The sequence below is a fragment of the Bufo bufo genome, chromosome 2 (assembly GCF_905171765.1).
Source record: "Bufo bufo chromosome 2, aBufBuf1.1, whole genome shotgun sequence".
Classification (NCBI taxonomy): domain Eukaryota; kingdom Metazoa; phylum Chordata; class Amphibia; order Anura; family Bufonidae; genus Bufo; species Bufo bufo.
The window spans coordinates 459,190,808-459,208,262 of NC_053390.1; the positions used below are offsets into that span (position 1 = coordinate 459,190,808).

The 17,455-nt window shown below is 42.9% G+C and overlaps 1 protein-coding gene across 1 annotated transcript in view; it reads left to right on the forward strand.

Moving 5' to 3' along the window:
* ELL (elongation factor for RNA polymerase II) overlaps positions 1 to 14,961 on the forward strand; it is a 101,182-nt gene extending 86,221 nt beyond the window's left edge. Inside the window, exons 8-12 of the mRNA XM_040417637.1 lie at positions 5,409 to 5,871; positions 8,835 to 8,901; positions 8,991 to 9,162; positions 9,504 to 9,548; positions 14,435 to 14,961. Coding sequence (XP_040273571.1) covers positions 5,409 to 5,871; positions 8,835 to 8,901; positions 8,991 to 9,162; positions 9,504 to 9,548; positions 14,435 to 14,551 — 864 coding nt within the window. The 3' untranslated portion in view covers positions 14,552 to 14,961. The remainder of the gene's footprint in view (positions 1 to 5,408; positions 5,872 to 8,834; positions 8,902 to 8,990; positions 9,163 to 9,503; positions 9,549 to 14,434) is intronic.
* Positions 14,962 to 17,455: the final 2,494 nt, after the last annotated feature.

A 17,455-nucleotide genomic window follows, 5' to 3' on the forward strand; every position in this document is an offset into this window, starting at 1 on the left:
GTGCGCTCCTGCTGTCAGAAGGAATCCCGGCCGGGTTACCACGGACCGCTCTCGGCCGCGGAACACGGCCGTGTGCATGAGGCCTTAAATAGAGGAAGTTTAGTACAACCAGCCCAAGAACCCAATGGTCACTCGAGCCGGCTACAAAGATCCTGTGTGCAGAAGGGATAAACTTCCAAAAGGTCACCCATCATTGCAGCACTCCACCAATCTGGGATTTTTTGACAGAGTGGCCAGAAAGAAGGATCTCCTCAAAAGGTCACATAAAAGCTTGTCTGGAGTTTGCAAAAAAGCACCTAATGGAATATCACTCTGTGAGAAACAAGATTCTTAGGTCTCATGAAACAATGATTGAACTATATGGCCTCAATTCTAAGCGTCATGTGTCGAGCAAACCATGCACTAGTCATCACCATCCCAATGCCATCCCATGAAGCATGATGCTGTGGAGGTGTTTTTCAGCAGCTGGGACAGGGAGACTGGTCAGGGTTGAGGGAAAGTTGAATGAAGCAAAGTACAGAGAGCTTTTTAATGAAAATATGATCCAGTGTGCTCTGGACCTCAGAGCCGAAGGTTCACCTTCCAGCACGACAATGACCCTAAGCACACAGCCAATACAACACGGTTGTGGCTTAGGGACAACTCTGTTAATGTCCTTGAGTGGCCCTGACTTCAAATTGGAGAGACCTGAAGATGGCTGTCCACCGACGGAATGGCCTAATATCCCCAAATCCAGGTGTGCATCATACCAAAGACTCCATACTCCAAGACTGGAGACTGTAATCACTGCCAAAGTGCTTCAGCTAAGTACTGAGTTTAAAGGTCTGAATACTTTAATGTATTTTTCGCTCCAAAAGACTAGAATTTAGAGGAAGGAAATAAGAAAAAAGTTATTTTTCATCAGACCTAAGATTATCCCTCCCCCCCCCCCCCCCCCCCCCATTTCTCATTAGACCTCAGAACAGCTCCCCATCAAACCTCCATTCATTATTAAACCTCATAACAGGCCCCAAATCAGATTCTCATTTATTATTAGACCTCAGACCCTCATTCGTCATTAGATCTCAGATCAGACCTAAATAAATGAACTTGCCTCTCCTACTCTGGACCACGCCACCACTCTGCAGATCAAGTGGCTCTTCCTGCACTCGCCACTCCTTTGGTCTTTATTGGGCGCCTGTGACCTGACATTGCTCACACTACGTCCTGACGCTGTATGCATTCAGGACAGTGCAGCACGGCTCCCGGAGTAGACCAGGGAGCACTATATTCACTGCTCCCCAGTCCAACTGTGTACTGGTGAGCTCTTCCATAATGCAAGCGCTCACTAGTATTCACTTCGTAAGACACCCTGCCATTTCTCCCCCCCACACACTTTTTTGGGGTGGAAAACGGTGTCTTATGGAGCAAAAAATATTGTATGTCTATGCAAGATTTTCCTTTTCAATAAATTAGTAACGATTTTGAATATTCTGTTTTCACTTTCTCAATATGGGGTACTGAATGATGGGGGGAAAAAACGTTACAAAACTGTAAACCGTTAAACGGCTTCTGTAATGTCACACTAGCGTTTTTGCTGGATCCGTCAGGGTTCAGCAAAAAACGCTTCCGTTACTGATAATACAGCCATCTGCATCCTTTACGAACGGATCTGGTTGTATTTAACATACCCAGGACGGATCCGTCATGAACTCCATTGAAAGTCAATGGGGGACGAATCAGTTTTCTATTGTCAGAGAAAACGGATCTTTCCCCATTGACTTGCATTGTGAGTCATGATGGATCAGTCTTGCTCTGCATCCCATGACGGAAAGAAAACTGCAGCATGCTGCGGTTTGCTCTCTGGTATGAGAACAGAACAGAATGCATTTTGGAGCGTTCTGTTCAGTTCCGTTTTGTCCCCATTCATTTTCATTTCATTGTCATTGTGAAGTGTTTTTCTCCGGTATTGAGATCCTACGATAGATCTCGATACCGGAAACACTAGTGGAAAAGTATCCTTACAGGTACAGATCTGTGCTTCTGGACTTCAATGCTCCGTCAGAATCACAGGATACAGCACCAAGTAGCTTTTTATTTAGGACTTGGTAGCTTTTGTTGCTGGGGTGAGCCCTAGTATTTTAATAGGTGTGCTAGTAGCTGTTAGCAGGATATGAATCATCCTAGGATTGCAGAGCTTTGCTGCAGTCTGATTCAGCTTCCTGTTGAGCCTGGCTTATTTCAAGTTATCTGCATCTGTTGTCGGATATGATGGTTCTTGTTTGTTTTTAGTTGGAAAGCCCCACGTCCAATTACATCCTTTTTAATGGGACACAAACCCTATTATTTCTAACAAACTTGCAACGTTCAAATCTGTGAAATTATCAGAGCCTCCAGCCTAACTTTGCTGATTTGCTCCCAGCCTTTAAAAGCTGAGGAGAGACAGGCTAGAGAAAACTTCTTACATTTCTCCAATCCTGTACCATTCACACACATAAATGTGTTGCTGGGACTCTCTAATGTGTATGTAGAGGAAGATAAGAATTGGTCATGTTGGATTTCAACACTTTTTTGATCCTTTTATTAATGTGAGATAAGCCACCTTGAGGTGTCTGGCAGCAGTTTCTTCCAATTTCTCCAGAACACGTGCATGCTTGCATCTATGACCCGGGAGCGATAGCTATTGGCCCAACGCTCATTCAGATGGCAGCTTTATAAAATGTATAGCCAGCTTTAGTGTATCTTTTTATAAGCTGCCCGTTTTTTGGCTCCCTTGATGGGCTATTGTACATGAATTTTTTAATTTTTATTTTTTTGCTAAGTAGGTTTTCAATTTCACCAACCCTCCCCAAATCCCTTGCTGTGAAGCACTTTACATAGTTGCTTTTATGAGTTTGCCATCATAGTTTGCCATATTCCTTTTAATGGCTACTAGCTGAATACGATCTCTAGGTCACATGGAGCATACACGTGTATAAAGTGCATGGTTTTTTTTCAGCAGGGAGAAAAGCCATTGCCAGACAACTGCAATGAGAACAAAGGGTAGTTTGTGCTGAAATCCAACAGCCCAATCATTCCTAGCCCTATATCTGTAACACAGGGGAGTTACCCCCCCCAATCGTACACAGAATAAGTAGCTGGCAAGTTCCACAAAAATAAGATATTCAACTCTGTATATGAAGACTTTAAAGGGGTTGTGTCAGTTCAGCAAGTGTCATTTATCATGTAGAGAAAGTTAATACAAGGCACTTACTAATGTATTGTTATTATCCATATTGTCTCCTTTGCTGGCTTTATTCATTTTTCCATCACATTATGCACTGCACATATCCGGGGGTTATGACCATCTTTGCAGCACAGACACGAGGAAGCCTATATGGGAGCTGCTGTGCTTCAGTGCCTATGTGGGCTCCCACAGTCCTGACCACCAAAGAGGCTGGCTTTTGCAAGCACGGCCACCTCATATCTGAGCTGCAGCAGTGGTCGTAACCCCCGGGTTACGGATGGAAAAATGAATCAAGCCAGCAAAGGAAGCAGTATGGACAGTTGTAATAAATTAGTAAGTGCCTTCTACAGGTGAAACTCGAAAAATTTGAATATCGTGCAAAAGTCCATTTATTTCAGTAATGCAAATTAAAAGGAATTGCATTAATGCAGCTTAAAATTAGAATTTTGAGAAAAGGTTCAATATTCTAGGCTCAAAGTGTCAGACTCTAGTCAGCTAATTAATCCATATCCCCTGAGAAAAGGGTACCTCAAAATTGTGACTTTGGGGTTTCATCAGCTGTAAGCCATAATCATCCAAATTATAACAAATAAAGGCTTGAAATAAATGTAATGAGTCTATCTCATATATTAGTCTCACCTTTTAAGTTAGATTACTGAAATAAATGAACTTTGCACGATATTCAAATTTTTGGAGTTTCATCTGTATTAACATTCTCTACTTGATAAATGACACTTACTGAAGTGACACAACCCCTTTAATTTTGGATGGACATAATGTCCTATGACTTTTGCTCAGAATATACTGAGGGTATGTTAATAAGGTTGGCAGCCACATGACAAGAATGCACGTGCACAGGGCTAACTTGACACTGGCATGGAAACGCCAGAGCAGACACTGTACTTAGAGGACTTTTCACCGATTATTACACTGTGAACTAACTATACAGACATGGAGAGCGGCGCCTGGGGATCTCCCTGCACTTACTATTATCCCCGGGCGCCGCTCCGTTCTCCCGTGATGCCCTCCGGTATCTCCGCTCACTAAGTTATAGTAGGTGGAGATTCCGTTCACTAAGTTATGGTAGGCGGAGTCTGCCCTTGTTCTGATCTAGCGCTGGCCAATCGCAGCGCAGAGCTCACAGCCTGGGAGGTTCTTTTCTCCCAGGCTGTGAGCTCTGCAATGCGATTGGCCAGCGCTACAGCAGAATAAGGGTAGATTCCGCATACCATAACTTAGTGAACGAAGATACCGGAGGGCATAGTGGGAGAACGGAGTGGCACCCGGGGATAATAGTAAGTGCAGTGAGATCCCCGGGCGCCGCTCTCCATGTCTGTATACTTAGTTCATAGTGTAATAATCGGTGAAAGGTCCTCTTTAAATCTCCAACAGAGATTATAAAACCTGGTGAACATTAGATTTCCATTTTCAAATATTGATATGTGCAGAGTTTACAGTTCAACAGAAACTTTCATTTCTACCTTCATCTAAATATGTATGACAGTGACCGTGCAAGCACAGTGGTTAGGAGCAAGAAGGGGTTTAAGGCAGTCAGTTGTGTACTCGCTCCTCTATGTGGAAGACTGGAGAAATCCATATAATCCTACAAAGGCATGCTGTGTATAGACATTTCAGGTGCCTTCGATGGCTGTTGGGGTATACTTCCACATTGACATTACAGTACATTATAGTTTTAGGAATAATTCAGAAAAGTAATATATAAAAAAAAATGTAAGCTATATTTTGCAAAATGCAGATGAAATAATATTTCAGAGGCCTGCTTGTGAGCCCAATGTTATTACTTGATGTTTCTTCCATTACAATTATAGTGCCTGCAGTAGTTCTGTCTACCATAGTGCAACCTGCACTGCTCAACATGTCTTTTCAGATGTCCTCCTATATCTGTCCACAAGAAAACATTTGTTGCTTTTCGCCCCGCTGTGATGGGGCTTGTGCAATGCCATGTCATTTTTTCTTAGGCAGTGCCCTCTAGTGGCAGTCTGCATGCTGTAAACGCTTCCCTTTTTGTTTTTCAGACCCTGGAAGCTGTTGGTGTACAATAATCTTCCTTTTAGATAGAATGACTTGCTGCTGATTAATATACTGGTGTATATCGAATATACAGTTACATTATATCCATAATTTTGTCATCAGTGAATGGCTGGCTGAATACTGTTTTGTTTATTTTTTGTTTTGCCCTCAGAAACGACCTCAACAAAATCCAGAATTCATCGACCCTTTAGCCAACAAGAAGCCACGTATTTCCCACTTTGCACACAAATCACAGGCTACCTTCAATGGAAAGCTAAATTCTTCCAATGGAAAGGATTCACCAGCTCCCCCAGTGTTGCCTCCAAGTGTGGATCCCGTCAGTTCAAGTTCCCACTTACCGCCACCCCATGAACCTCTGTCAGATTCCAGCACTGACACACAACAGAAAGACTGTGAGGGTCAAGAAGTCTCTGAGAGGCTAGGACACCCTCTAAAGACAGACTGCCCCAGCAAGGCCAAACAGAACTGTAACCCAGCACGTACAAAGCCCAAAAAGAAATCGCGAAAGCACAAGGAGCGAGATCGAACCAAGGAGAAGGGCACTGATGAAAAACAAAACTGTCGCTTGGGCAAAAGCTCCAGCTTACTCACTGGCTCTCCTGAAGTGGTGCTTGGTAAGTACGATTGACAGTACACGCATAAACGATAGGTGAGCAGAGCCAAATTAAGGTAAAAACCGAACACCATTTTTATGGAAGGGGTATACTCTCCTTGCAAATATTGCAAGCTAAACCCACTTCTATTTTAGGCGAGAGTGGTGTAAGAAATTAAATTTTTGCAAGCCTAGCAACTTTTATGCTTTTTTTTTTTTTTTTTTTTTTATTATTATTATTTTTGCCAAAATTTAGTTTTGCGACTTTATGCCAAAGAACTGTAGGAAAGTTGGTGATAAATTCAACCGCCCATATATTAATGGATTGGGGGTGTAATTTTATGTTTTCAAGTTCATCTATCAAAACATATCTTATGAATGGAAAGACCTCCAAAACCGACCTTGTGGAAAATAAAATGGTTCCAAATATGTAGGAAAACCTACTTCAACAGGCAGCTGTTTGAGAGAGTCAATATATGCTATTGGCTATTGTTTGTGACAGACTGATGCCAACAATGGAATTCTTACCATATATTGCCTATATAGATGTTTAGACTTCAAAGTGATCGACCACTTATTTCTCCCTAGTGTACAAATGTTTCCTAAACCCCCTTTAAGGAGCTGAAATAGCTCATGTCCTAAAGGGAATGTGTCATAAACTTTATGCTGCCCATACTAAAGGCAGAATAAAGTAGAGACAGGTGAGATGATTTCAGCAGTCTGTCATTTATAAGTTAAAAGTAAGTGGTTGCTGAGAACCAACATCACAACCATTGCAGACTGAGCCTGGAAAGGAGTCATGGTCACCTGAGAAGAGTCCTGGTTATTCATGAATTTCAGCTCTCCCGCCCGCCTGCTGATGACTGACAGGCTTCTACCTAGTTTTCTCCCTTTCTTTCTAGGAAAGAACTGCCAACCATCAGCAGAGGGGCGAGAGAGCAGGAGATTAGGAATAACCAGGACTCTTCTCAGGGAGATGTGACTCTTCTCAAGGCCTGGGCTGTAATGATTATGATGCTGGTTCTCAGCAACCACTGACTTTTAGTTCATGAGTGACACACCGCTGAATGAAGGGTTTCTGTCACTACTTTATACTGCCCTCAGTGAGGTCAGCATAGAGTTGATGACAGGTTCCCTTTAAGGATTTCACAGAGAATATATTGATTTAGTGCAGTATTAAGGAGATCCTCAATACATGACCTGTTGCTGCTCCTTGAGGGCTGGAAACACTGCTTTGGATTGTGTATCATTTTATAAATCTAAATGTGTGACCAGGACTGTGAGGACTATGAAGCATTTTAGGGCTTTTATCACTTTTGTGAGTGCGTTTATGAATATGATCATTTGGAAATGTGGATTTAGCTTTAGTATTCTAGACGTGCATTTGCCATAATGCAGTCATTATTTAATGGCAGTCTTGAAATACCCTAATAAAGCAGAGTCTCGAGTCTCTCCTGTTTGGCTGACGTCCGGTGAACTGCAGGTTTTCATAATCGCCTATCATATCCCTCCTGGTAGCCTTCAGGTCCCTCTCCTTTAAATCTATCTCCACTTTGCTTGTTCCTCCGTATATCCCATGTTATATAGTGGTGGTGAAGATATAATTTCTGCCCAAAGAGATGAGAAGGGTACTCGTATAGCGAGGCCATACAACGTTCTGCAGTTATAAAACTTCCCTGACTCACACTGTCTATATTATATGTGTGCAGAATCTGCAGTGTATCCTATGTGATGCAGCTTCCCATGGATATCGCTGCCATGTGCTTAAACCAATCGCAAGCAGGAGAGACTGACTTAAGCTGCATACATAGGAATACACTGAAAACAACACATAAATGCCACTTCAACTTAAATCGGGTATACACATGGCATACACAAGAGCCTATGCTGCACCATATACTAAATGTCTGTTCCTGGTAACCGCTCATGCTCCCATTGCCAGCTTGTACAATTGAAGTCACATCACTTAGAGTTGCAGAGAAAGCTGGAACTAAGGGCTCTTTCACACTTGCGTTGTCCGGATCCGTCGTGCACTCCATTTGCCGGAGGTGCCCGCCGGATCCGTAACAACGCAAGTGAACTGAAAGCATTTGAAGACGGTTCGTCTTCAAAATGCGTTCAGTGTTACTATGGCACCCAGGACGCTATTAAAGTCCTGGGTGCCATAGTAGTAGTGGGGAGCGGGGGAGCAGTATACTTACCGTCCGTGCGGCTCCCGGGGCGCTCAAGAATGACGTCAGAGCGCCCCATGCGCATGGATCACATGATCCATGCGTGTGGGGCGCCCTGACATCATTCTGGAGCGCCCCGGGAGCCGCACGGACGGTAAGTATACTGCTCCCCCGCTCCCCACTACTACTATGGCACCCAGGACTTTAATAGCGTCCTGGGTGCCATAGTAACCATTCAGAAAAAGCTAAACGTCGGATCCGGCAATGCGCCGAAACGACGTTTAGCTTAAGGCCGGATCCGGATCAATGCCTTTCAATGGCCATTAATTCCGGATCCGGCCTTGCGGCAAGTGTTCCGGATTTTTGACCGGAGCAAAAAGCGCAGCATGCTGCGGTATTTTCTCCGCCCAAAAAACGTTCCGTTCCGGAACTGAAGACATCCTGATGCATCCTGAACGGATTTCACTCCATTCAGAATGCATTGGGGATAATCCTGATCAGGATTCTTCCGGCATAGAGCCCCGACGACTGAACTCTATGCCGGAAGAAAAGAACGCAAGTGTGAAAGGGCCCTAAGATGCCATTAGTTAGACATCCAGTGGAGAGAGCATAGATCTTGTGAATGTCACCACGGTGCCCCTTTTTGATGTTACAGCTCACATAAGCAAGGTGTTTTATTTGGATGCATCTTGGACACCCTTTGTTCTGTACAGTCTTGTTTTGAGTTGTGGCCTTGTCTTGCAAGATCATGCATTTGAACATTATTTGGCTAATGAGGAAACTTTTTTTTTTTTTTTTTTTATCCTATTTCTAGATTTAAATGGGGCATGCAGTAATTCCAGTATTCCAACATCTACATCTGAGATGCCAGATTATATCCTGTGAGTATATTAACTATCACTGCCATAATTGTATCGTTTCAAGTCACGCTATTCAGTCCTGATGTCTCGTTCTATCTGTAATGTCTCAGGAAATATGCAGCGATCTCATCGCTGGAACAGCGGCAGATTTACAAAAATGACTTCAACGAAGAATATAATGAATACAGAGACTTACATGCAAGGATAGAGAGGATAACCAGCAGATTTACACAGCTCGACGCCCAGCTGAAACAGCTGAGTCCGGGTACTGAGGAGTACAAGGTAATATCGCTGGCTTATATGTCAAGATTTCCAGCAAGAGAAGCCTTTGTATGGTGATCTATGGCAAGGACGAGAGCGAATTGTCGCATGTCTTAGAAAACCTGTATCTAACACGTACATATCAGTGAACCCATGTGTGTATTAGGCAATTGCTGTAAACACTTGCTTAATACATTTCTAATGCTCGAAAGATGGCATGCTGATGTGATGCATTTTTTATTTATTTTTTTGCTAGTAAAAAAGAATGTGACCACTAGGGGTCAGCACACAGCTTGCAATGTGTAGTCACTTCTTTACTGCTCCATAGTATTTTTTGTCATTTTGTTTTGTTTTTTGTTTAGACCATCCACGATCAAATCTTACAAGAGTACCGTAAAATTAAAAAAGTAAGTAGTTTTCCAAATCAAAAAGATGTACACAGAATTTTTAAGCCTGTAAATTATGCACTAGATTGCAGTCAGCTGACAGTTATAGCTCACAAATCCTTCATATGTATATATGTACACTTGGCTCAGCCAAGTATGCATGTCCTGAACAGAGAGAGCCACTGCCGCACACCTTTGCCACTGGTTTATCTCCCAAGAAGCAAAAGGATTGGGCAGTTGAAATCCATAATCTACCATTGTGGTTAAGTGTTGAGGTTCCCATACACATTATATGGTTGGCTAGTCCAGCCTATCCCAGCTGGTTCCACTAACATTTATCTAATCTTTGCAGCCAGCTTTAGTTTAAGTGTCAAGGTGAAAAGACTGAAATCTATTTATATGTAGTAAATTTCTTTTATTCTACCCATTATCAGTAATTCTGGATTATTGGAGCATACTAGAAAAGTTTTGTAGAATTTACTTGTAATAATGAGGATTCTTGAGGAAGACTAACGTGCTACAGCCTCTATTTGGTGCTGTCTGCTCAATGGTATGGTGAAATTTAGGATTTACATAGTTTATTTGGATTGACACTAGAGCTGGATTAGCAAAAAAAAATATTAAAGGATTTTCTCTGTATATCAGTTTCCGTCTATATGTACATATCTGTCATCACGATACTATCCTGTTCAGCAGGCTGGCAGTCACACTGCTTAAAGGGAATCTGTCACTTGGATAATCAATATTAAACCAAAGGTATGTCCTTGCAGCTCTTCATACCTTCTTTCTATAGATCTTCTTTTCCCTTGGAGCTCGCTTTATATCTCGAAAAAATCAACTTTTATCGTTTTGCTAATGAGGCAGTAAGGTGCCCATAGGGGCGTTATTTTTATTCAGAAGTTACCCGGGAACGTCCTTCATGGAGTGCCCAGCCCCCCTTCCCTACAGAGCCCAAACACGGTACCCCCCCAGCATTGCCATCACGCCCCCCAGTACTGAACAGTGCCAGCGCCTGCGCTCTTCCTGTTTAACTGAGGGCATCAGCCTCAACTGTTTCACTGGGCTTGGTGCATGCCCAGTATAACAGTTGAGGCTGATGCTCCGTTAAACTTGAAGAGCGCAGGTCTGGCCCTGTGCCTGCTGGCGAAGCTGAAGGGAAAGTCTGGGCGGGTTTATCGGCAACGCTGGGGGGCGTACTGAATGAGAGAAGAGAGGGGCGTTCTTTGGCTCTGTAGGGGGGGGGGGGGGGGGGCGCGTTCCTGCGCTCCTTTTGTATGAAAATAACGCCCCTCTGGGCACCTTACTGCCTCATTAGCATAAGGATAAAAGTGGATTTTTATGAAGATATAAAGCGACCTCCAAGGGAAGACCTATGGAAAGAAGGTATGAAGAGCTGTAAGGACATACCTTTGGTTTAGTATTGATTATACAGGTGACAGTTTCCCATTTAATGGTTCTGCGCATCCTGCTGCATGACGCACAGAATGGTAGTGAATTGCTGCCCATGTTAAAATATGTTGCATCTGAACTTTTGAGCCTTTTTCGTAGCTCCAAAATAAAATGCAAGTAAATCTGTAACATTATACATGCAGTCCTGTTTGTAGGCAGCTGGATATAAAGCAGGAGGAGCTGAGCAGGTTGATGTATAGTTTGTGGATAAATATTCAGTGTAACTTGTAATTTATACATTTTCTAGACATTATGCCCGTTAAAATAACGGGCGCTAGAATTGGCCGGCGTGCACACCACGTTCCGGCCGATCAACGCTGTCCACACAGACAGCGGCGAAGGCGCACTGGTTGGACGGCGGCGGGGGAGCTGTGGCCTGCCTATAGGGTGACACACTGCAGGCAAACTTTTGTGTGTAGCGTTGTCAGTGTGGAGAGCTGTGTCCTGATTGGACGCCACTCAAAACTGGTGACACGGACACGGCACACTCACACAGGGATTTTATTATTATAGATTTATTTGCGCTGTCTTTGCAATGGTCAGTCCGACTTGGTGATTGACAGCCTTCTTTATGTACTTGCTAGCAAAGATAACGGTCAATCACTGAGTAGGGACACCCTATGGACTCCTAATCCCAGAATGAGTAGTAGAGGATTAAAGGGGGTTTCTGGGTTCGTGCATGATCTGTCCAATATGCTGTCTGTATCAGCAGCCTCCATCTGAGTTGATGAGCATACCTGTATTTACTTGCTCTGATGCTCCCTCTGGTCACACTGTAAACTCGCAGCTCAGGCCTTTTTTTTTTTTTTTTTCATTCAGTTGGTGACATGCTGGGCTTTTCATCACTCTACTCAGCCGAGACTCTCGCCTAGCACTGAGCCTGGTGACATCACTGGCATAGCTCAAAGTGCTCATAAGGTCGTTTCACATAAGGGGATGACTAGAGGGAGGACTTGGGGGCGAGATATTACTCTGCAGACTCGCGCTCCCTTGTGGGACCCATAAAGCAGAGCGACAGGAAATGACAGAAGGAGGACACAGCGATGTAAGCAAGCCCAGTGGCAGGGACCCGCTAGTGTCCCAGAGGACAGCGAAAATGCTTGGACTTCCTTCAGGGGAACTGTACATCAATAAGGATAGGTCAGTGATGGTGAACCTTTTAGATGTCGAGTGCCCAAACTGCCACCCAAAACCCACTTATTTATAGCAAAGTGCCAGCACGGCAATTTACCCTCAATACTACAGTCCAGTGTAGTATATCCTCTATGTACTTTATCATTTAGCTATAATAGCCTGCCTACATTCAGTGTGCTGCCTGTGCTGTTCATAGTGCGCCCTGCGCTGATGAATGGCAGGAAAAGTCTAAGGCATATTGGTAGACCATAGACTTTTTTCCAGAGTGCGGGTGCCCACAGAGAGGGCTCTGAGTGCCGCCTCTGGCACCCGTGCCATAGGTTCGCCATCACTGGGATAGGTGATTGACTAGGTAAATAAATAAAAATTTATATTAACCCAGAAAACCCCCTTTAAATTAATAAGGTACAGGTTATACTGAGTCTTAACCACAAAACTACATATCAATCTGCTCACATGCAGAGCAGCATCATATTCAAAAGGGAATCCTTCACCAGGATCTTGAATTTTTGTGAGGTATACATAAGTATTACTGCAGATAAAGAGTCCAGATTTTTTTTTTTCACATGCCCTCGTTCCCAGCTGTTAGAGCTGAAAGCTGCTGTGAAATACCGTATTTTCTGCTTTATAAGATGCACCTAGGTTTTTGAGGCGGAAATAAAGAAAAAATTAGAATAAAAGAATAAGAAAAAAAATATTTTGAACCAAAAGGTGTGCTTTTGGTGGGTTTTGAACTAATTTTGGTCTGTAAATGACACTGTTATGGGGTGGATCTGTGGGTGACGCACTGTTATGGGGTGGATCTGTGGGTGACGCACTGTTATGGGGGCATCTGTGGGTGACGCACTGTTATGGGGGCATCTTATTCTCCCCCCCCCCCTTCCCAAATAAGTGTGTCCCTGTGTAAATAGTGACCCCCAATACACCAGGCCTCGCGCACAGCTGTCTTCATATGTAAAGTGTAGTCATTTAATCCTTAACCAGTGGGTTAGCTTTGTTAAAGTAGCGCAATCCTCTGTAGTAGTAGTACTCACTATAAAACTACCATAGGACGCCGTCCGGAACCGTAACGTCACTCACTCTGTCACGCGCCTGCTCCTCCCACTTTATTAATGAAGCAGGCGCGTGACGGAGTAAGTGCTGTGCAGCATAACAGCCGGCGATGTATCAGTGTCGGCACACTTCGCTTTATAAGACGCACTGCCATTCCCCCCCCCCGCGTGATGGAAAAAGTGCCATTCCCCCCGCGTGACGGAAAAAGTGCGTCTTATAAAGTGAAAAATACGGTACATCGGTCTGGACTGTGTATTTCAGCACAGCTTTGGGTGTCTGCAGTAGTAAATGAAAAAAATAGTGATCAGCAGTACTATGTGTGCATTACTGCAGATAATCGTCCAGAAGTTTTAGATAGATGGGGCTTGTCAAACTGGGAGTTGATTTTATATATTTTATTTTTACTTCCACATTGTCAGAATGTTTCCTACGTCTCCAAGTGGTATAATCTGGGTGGCCCTCCTCTATCTGCTTACCATTCTGTTGAGTTACAGCTTACTACCTGAAGGCTTCATTGTTTGCCGTGCACATTATTTTTGAGCTGTGCCTATTTTAGAACAGTATTTGTCGTGAAAATGATTCTGCTAGGAATGTTACATGTATTTACATGGTGCAATAATTTCTGGCAGATTATTGGGAAGGATGTTCCTGTAAATGCTCCTTCCCGACAATCTGCACGTCTAAAGGTGAAGCCGATCATCCAGTGAGCAAGCAAAACACTCGTTCATCAGGGGCAGCTAAATTACTGGTATCATTTCTGGGCAGCAGATCGTGCTGTCTAAACAGCGATCTGCTGCCAGAAACAATGTAGCTGTAGTGACTTCATACTGTGGAGGTGATCACTGCATGTAAATGCAGAGCTTCTCCTCCACTTAACATGCAGCCGACTTTGGGGACGGAACGCATCCTTGGTAGGTGTAAATGCACCTTTAAGGTGGATTTAGATTTGCAGACGAGCAGCAGATTCACCTCTGCACCTTTAGACGGGCAGATTGTCAGGAAGGAGCGTTTGCAGGAATGTTTCTCCCAATTATCTGGGCGTGTTAATCCATCTTTAGTCTACATCTCCAGTCTCCTACCTGCAAGCAGGTGGCCAGGGAATATTAAGAGTTGTAGTTTTGCACAGCTGCGTGAATCTCATAATGGCAGTCTGAACTTTGGCATGTAGAAAGCAACCCACAAGTCCATAAGGCATCAATAGTCATTGTCTTACAAAAGGTTATTGTAGCTTCTTACTGATTTTGGATTTTTTTTTCCTCTTCTTCTTACAGTCAAATCCAAAATACAGTGAAGAGAAGAACAGATGTGAATATCTCCATAATAAACTGGCTCACATAAAGAAACTGATTGCACAGTATGACCAACAGCAGTTTCAGTCTTGGCATTAATGCCCACATCCAGGTAGCAGCATCTTTGCACCTGGGTATGTGACTATTTTTTTGTTCATTTTTTCCCCTCTGTTCTGATACCTTTTCTCCTGCCAGCACCAGTGAAAGTATTTGCCGTAAGGAGCATTCAGACTTTTGGTTAAATTTATGGAAGTCTTTCTTCTGCCAAACCAAGTAGTGGAATCTGCACTTGGTGTGGGCATTTTCTCCATAAATGCGTTTTAAGTACAATTTTAATATATATTTTTATTTTTTTTGTCCCATGCCCCTTTCTTTTTCTTCATCCCTTTTAACATTTTTGTTGGACTAATGAGAAATATACAAATGCCAAAAGAAGATATGCTATTTTTATTTCCTGAATTATTGCTGGAATCCAATAATAAACCAATTAATACTGTTGAATGTATGCTGCGATTTCCAAGTGTGGTTCATATACAAGGGCTATACCCCCAATCCTTCATGTAAGTAATTCTGACATGTGTAGGGATTTGTGCATATCTTGTAAACCCACCCCACGGTTCGAGTGTTTATATGGTTGAGATTTTCCCTCTTTGCACGTAATGTAGTCCTTTTACTACTCTATTGGTGTCAGCAGTAAAAAAACTTTTAAATCCAAGTGACTGAAGACTGACTATACCATAAAGCCCCGCATCAGGCCTCTTGCCCACGGCCATATGCCCTCCGAGATATACGGTCCGTGAGCGGGCCATATTTCCCGCAGCGGCATTGATCGTGCGCTCGGGAGTGCACAGCATCATAGATTACAGTGATGCTGTGCACGTCGGGCCGCCTGCGGGACCATACTGTTCAGTTGACTGTGAAAATAGCATGAAATTCTGTGAACTAAAAAAAATTACAGCCCATATTATGCAATTGGGAATATGCCTTATCTGGAGCACTCGGCACAGGGCGGGGGGTGCCCTCCATTCAGGAGCTTCTGTGGGCTTGTTTGTGTGAAGCAGTACATAGACTGTGTGACTTTGCATTCACTGGGGCTGAGCTAGAATATGAGGCTCGTGGATGGGAGTGGTGCTGTGTGGTGTGGGAAAAAAAACAGGTCCTTTTTTTTCTAATCTCCTACAACGCCTTTAAGGCATCTGTGTTGAAGACATTTTGTCCTAGCTTCTGTACTTTCAAATCACTTTCCCTGAGACGTGTATGGAGGCTTCTGTGCCAGTTAGGGAGCTTTGCACCTTTGCCTCCTTTTTCCCCATTTACAAGAGACAATTTGTGTGTGTTATAGACTGAAAAATAAAGACCATGACTTGTTGAATGGATCTGGGATACCGGACAATGCCTTCAACAAGCTTGAGAACCTACTGAAATGTTTTGGCAATGTGTGCCTGTTTGTAATATGCCCTTCCTTCTTATGTAGTCATTTAGACCCTGCTAGCTTTCAGTCTGATAAATTTGCATCTCCACACCAGTTTTATTATACAAAGCGGAGAACATTTTATATATATATATATATATATATATATATATATATATATATATATATATATATATATATATATATATATATATTGATGGTCAAATAATTGCTGAATGAAATATTGTTATACCGAGGCAGCCATCCATGTTCAGTGACCCAGGACCTGGACTTTGAGAAATGAAAATTTGTGTAACAGCCGACTGCACCGTACACAAAGACTAGTAACGATCAGAAAAACATTTTGACCACGACCAACCTGTTTCCAGATGATAAGTCTGTCATGGGTCATCTAAAATGATTTTTCATTGCTAAATTTCACTTACATTTTTGCTAAAATGGTCTACTGTGATCAACTTTAATGTGTGTGGCCACTCTAAAGGAATCAGTATTGTTTTAGTCAGCTATCTGAAGCTTTTGTCTGATAGGCAAGAGAAAGATCTTTGTAGACGAAAGATCTTTTTTTGAAAGAACATTCTCAGGAATATTGTTCGTCATTTGCCCAGTGTATTTGAACATGTAAGGACTAAAATGTTTATGGCCGTGAAGCAGTCATTCACCACATAATTAGATCAATCTTGAACCGATTTCTATTTGTGTAAAAACCCCTTTACTGGTCGAGCAAGTGTTCGTATGAAGGCTCGTTAGCAATTATCTGCCAGTGTAAAAGTGCCGCCTATTACCTGATGAACGAGCAAAACTCTCATTCATCAGTTGATAAGATTGTTTGTGCGTTCACCTGAATCATTGTTTGCCGGCAGCAGATTGTGCCGTCTAAACCCACTCTGTTGCCGGCATACAATGACTCTGTATTTGGACGAGCGATGGCATTAGTGATCTCTCCTCCCCATACTGTGGAGGAGATCGTTGCATGTAATAGCAGCGGTCTTTCCAGCTGACAAGCATGATGCTTGCTTCACGACAATCGTCTGCTAAACCTAGCAGTGTAAAGGGGCCTTATGTCTACCATAGCGCACTACAACTCCTAATCCATTGATGTCCAAAAATAGTCAACACCAATGTAATCTCATTGCTTCCTTTTTCATGAGACTGGTTAGAAGGGAAATAAATCCTTCCATGTAACATAACCTACTTGGGACCTTAGTAATAGGCTGACTGACCTCTGTCTGATTGCATCTCGCCTTCTTTTCAACAGGATAACAATACCTTTGGTATCATGTTATGGTTTTTAGGCAATAGTTTAGAACTACATTACTACGCTAGGACTTGTAAAAGAAGTGTGCATGTGGCTATCAACCTATATGATCTCTTTTTGGCGCTAAAGAGATTAGGTCCTTTGGTCTTAATCCGGGATATATGGTTTATTAAAGCTTAGTCTCTTGTGTCCTAAATTTGTGACATGACAGGTGCATGTCATACAGCACTCTATACTGGTTTCTTTATTCCGTTTCTTCTTAAATGTATTTTTTACTAAAATGGATAGAAACAAGCAAAAGTGTAAAGTACAGTTA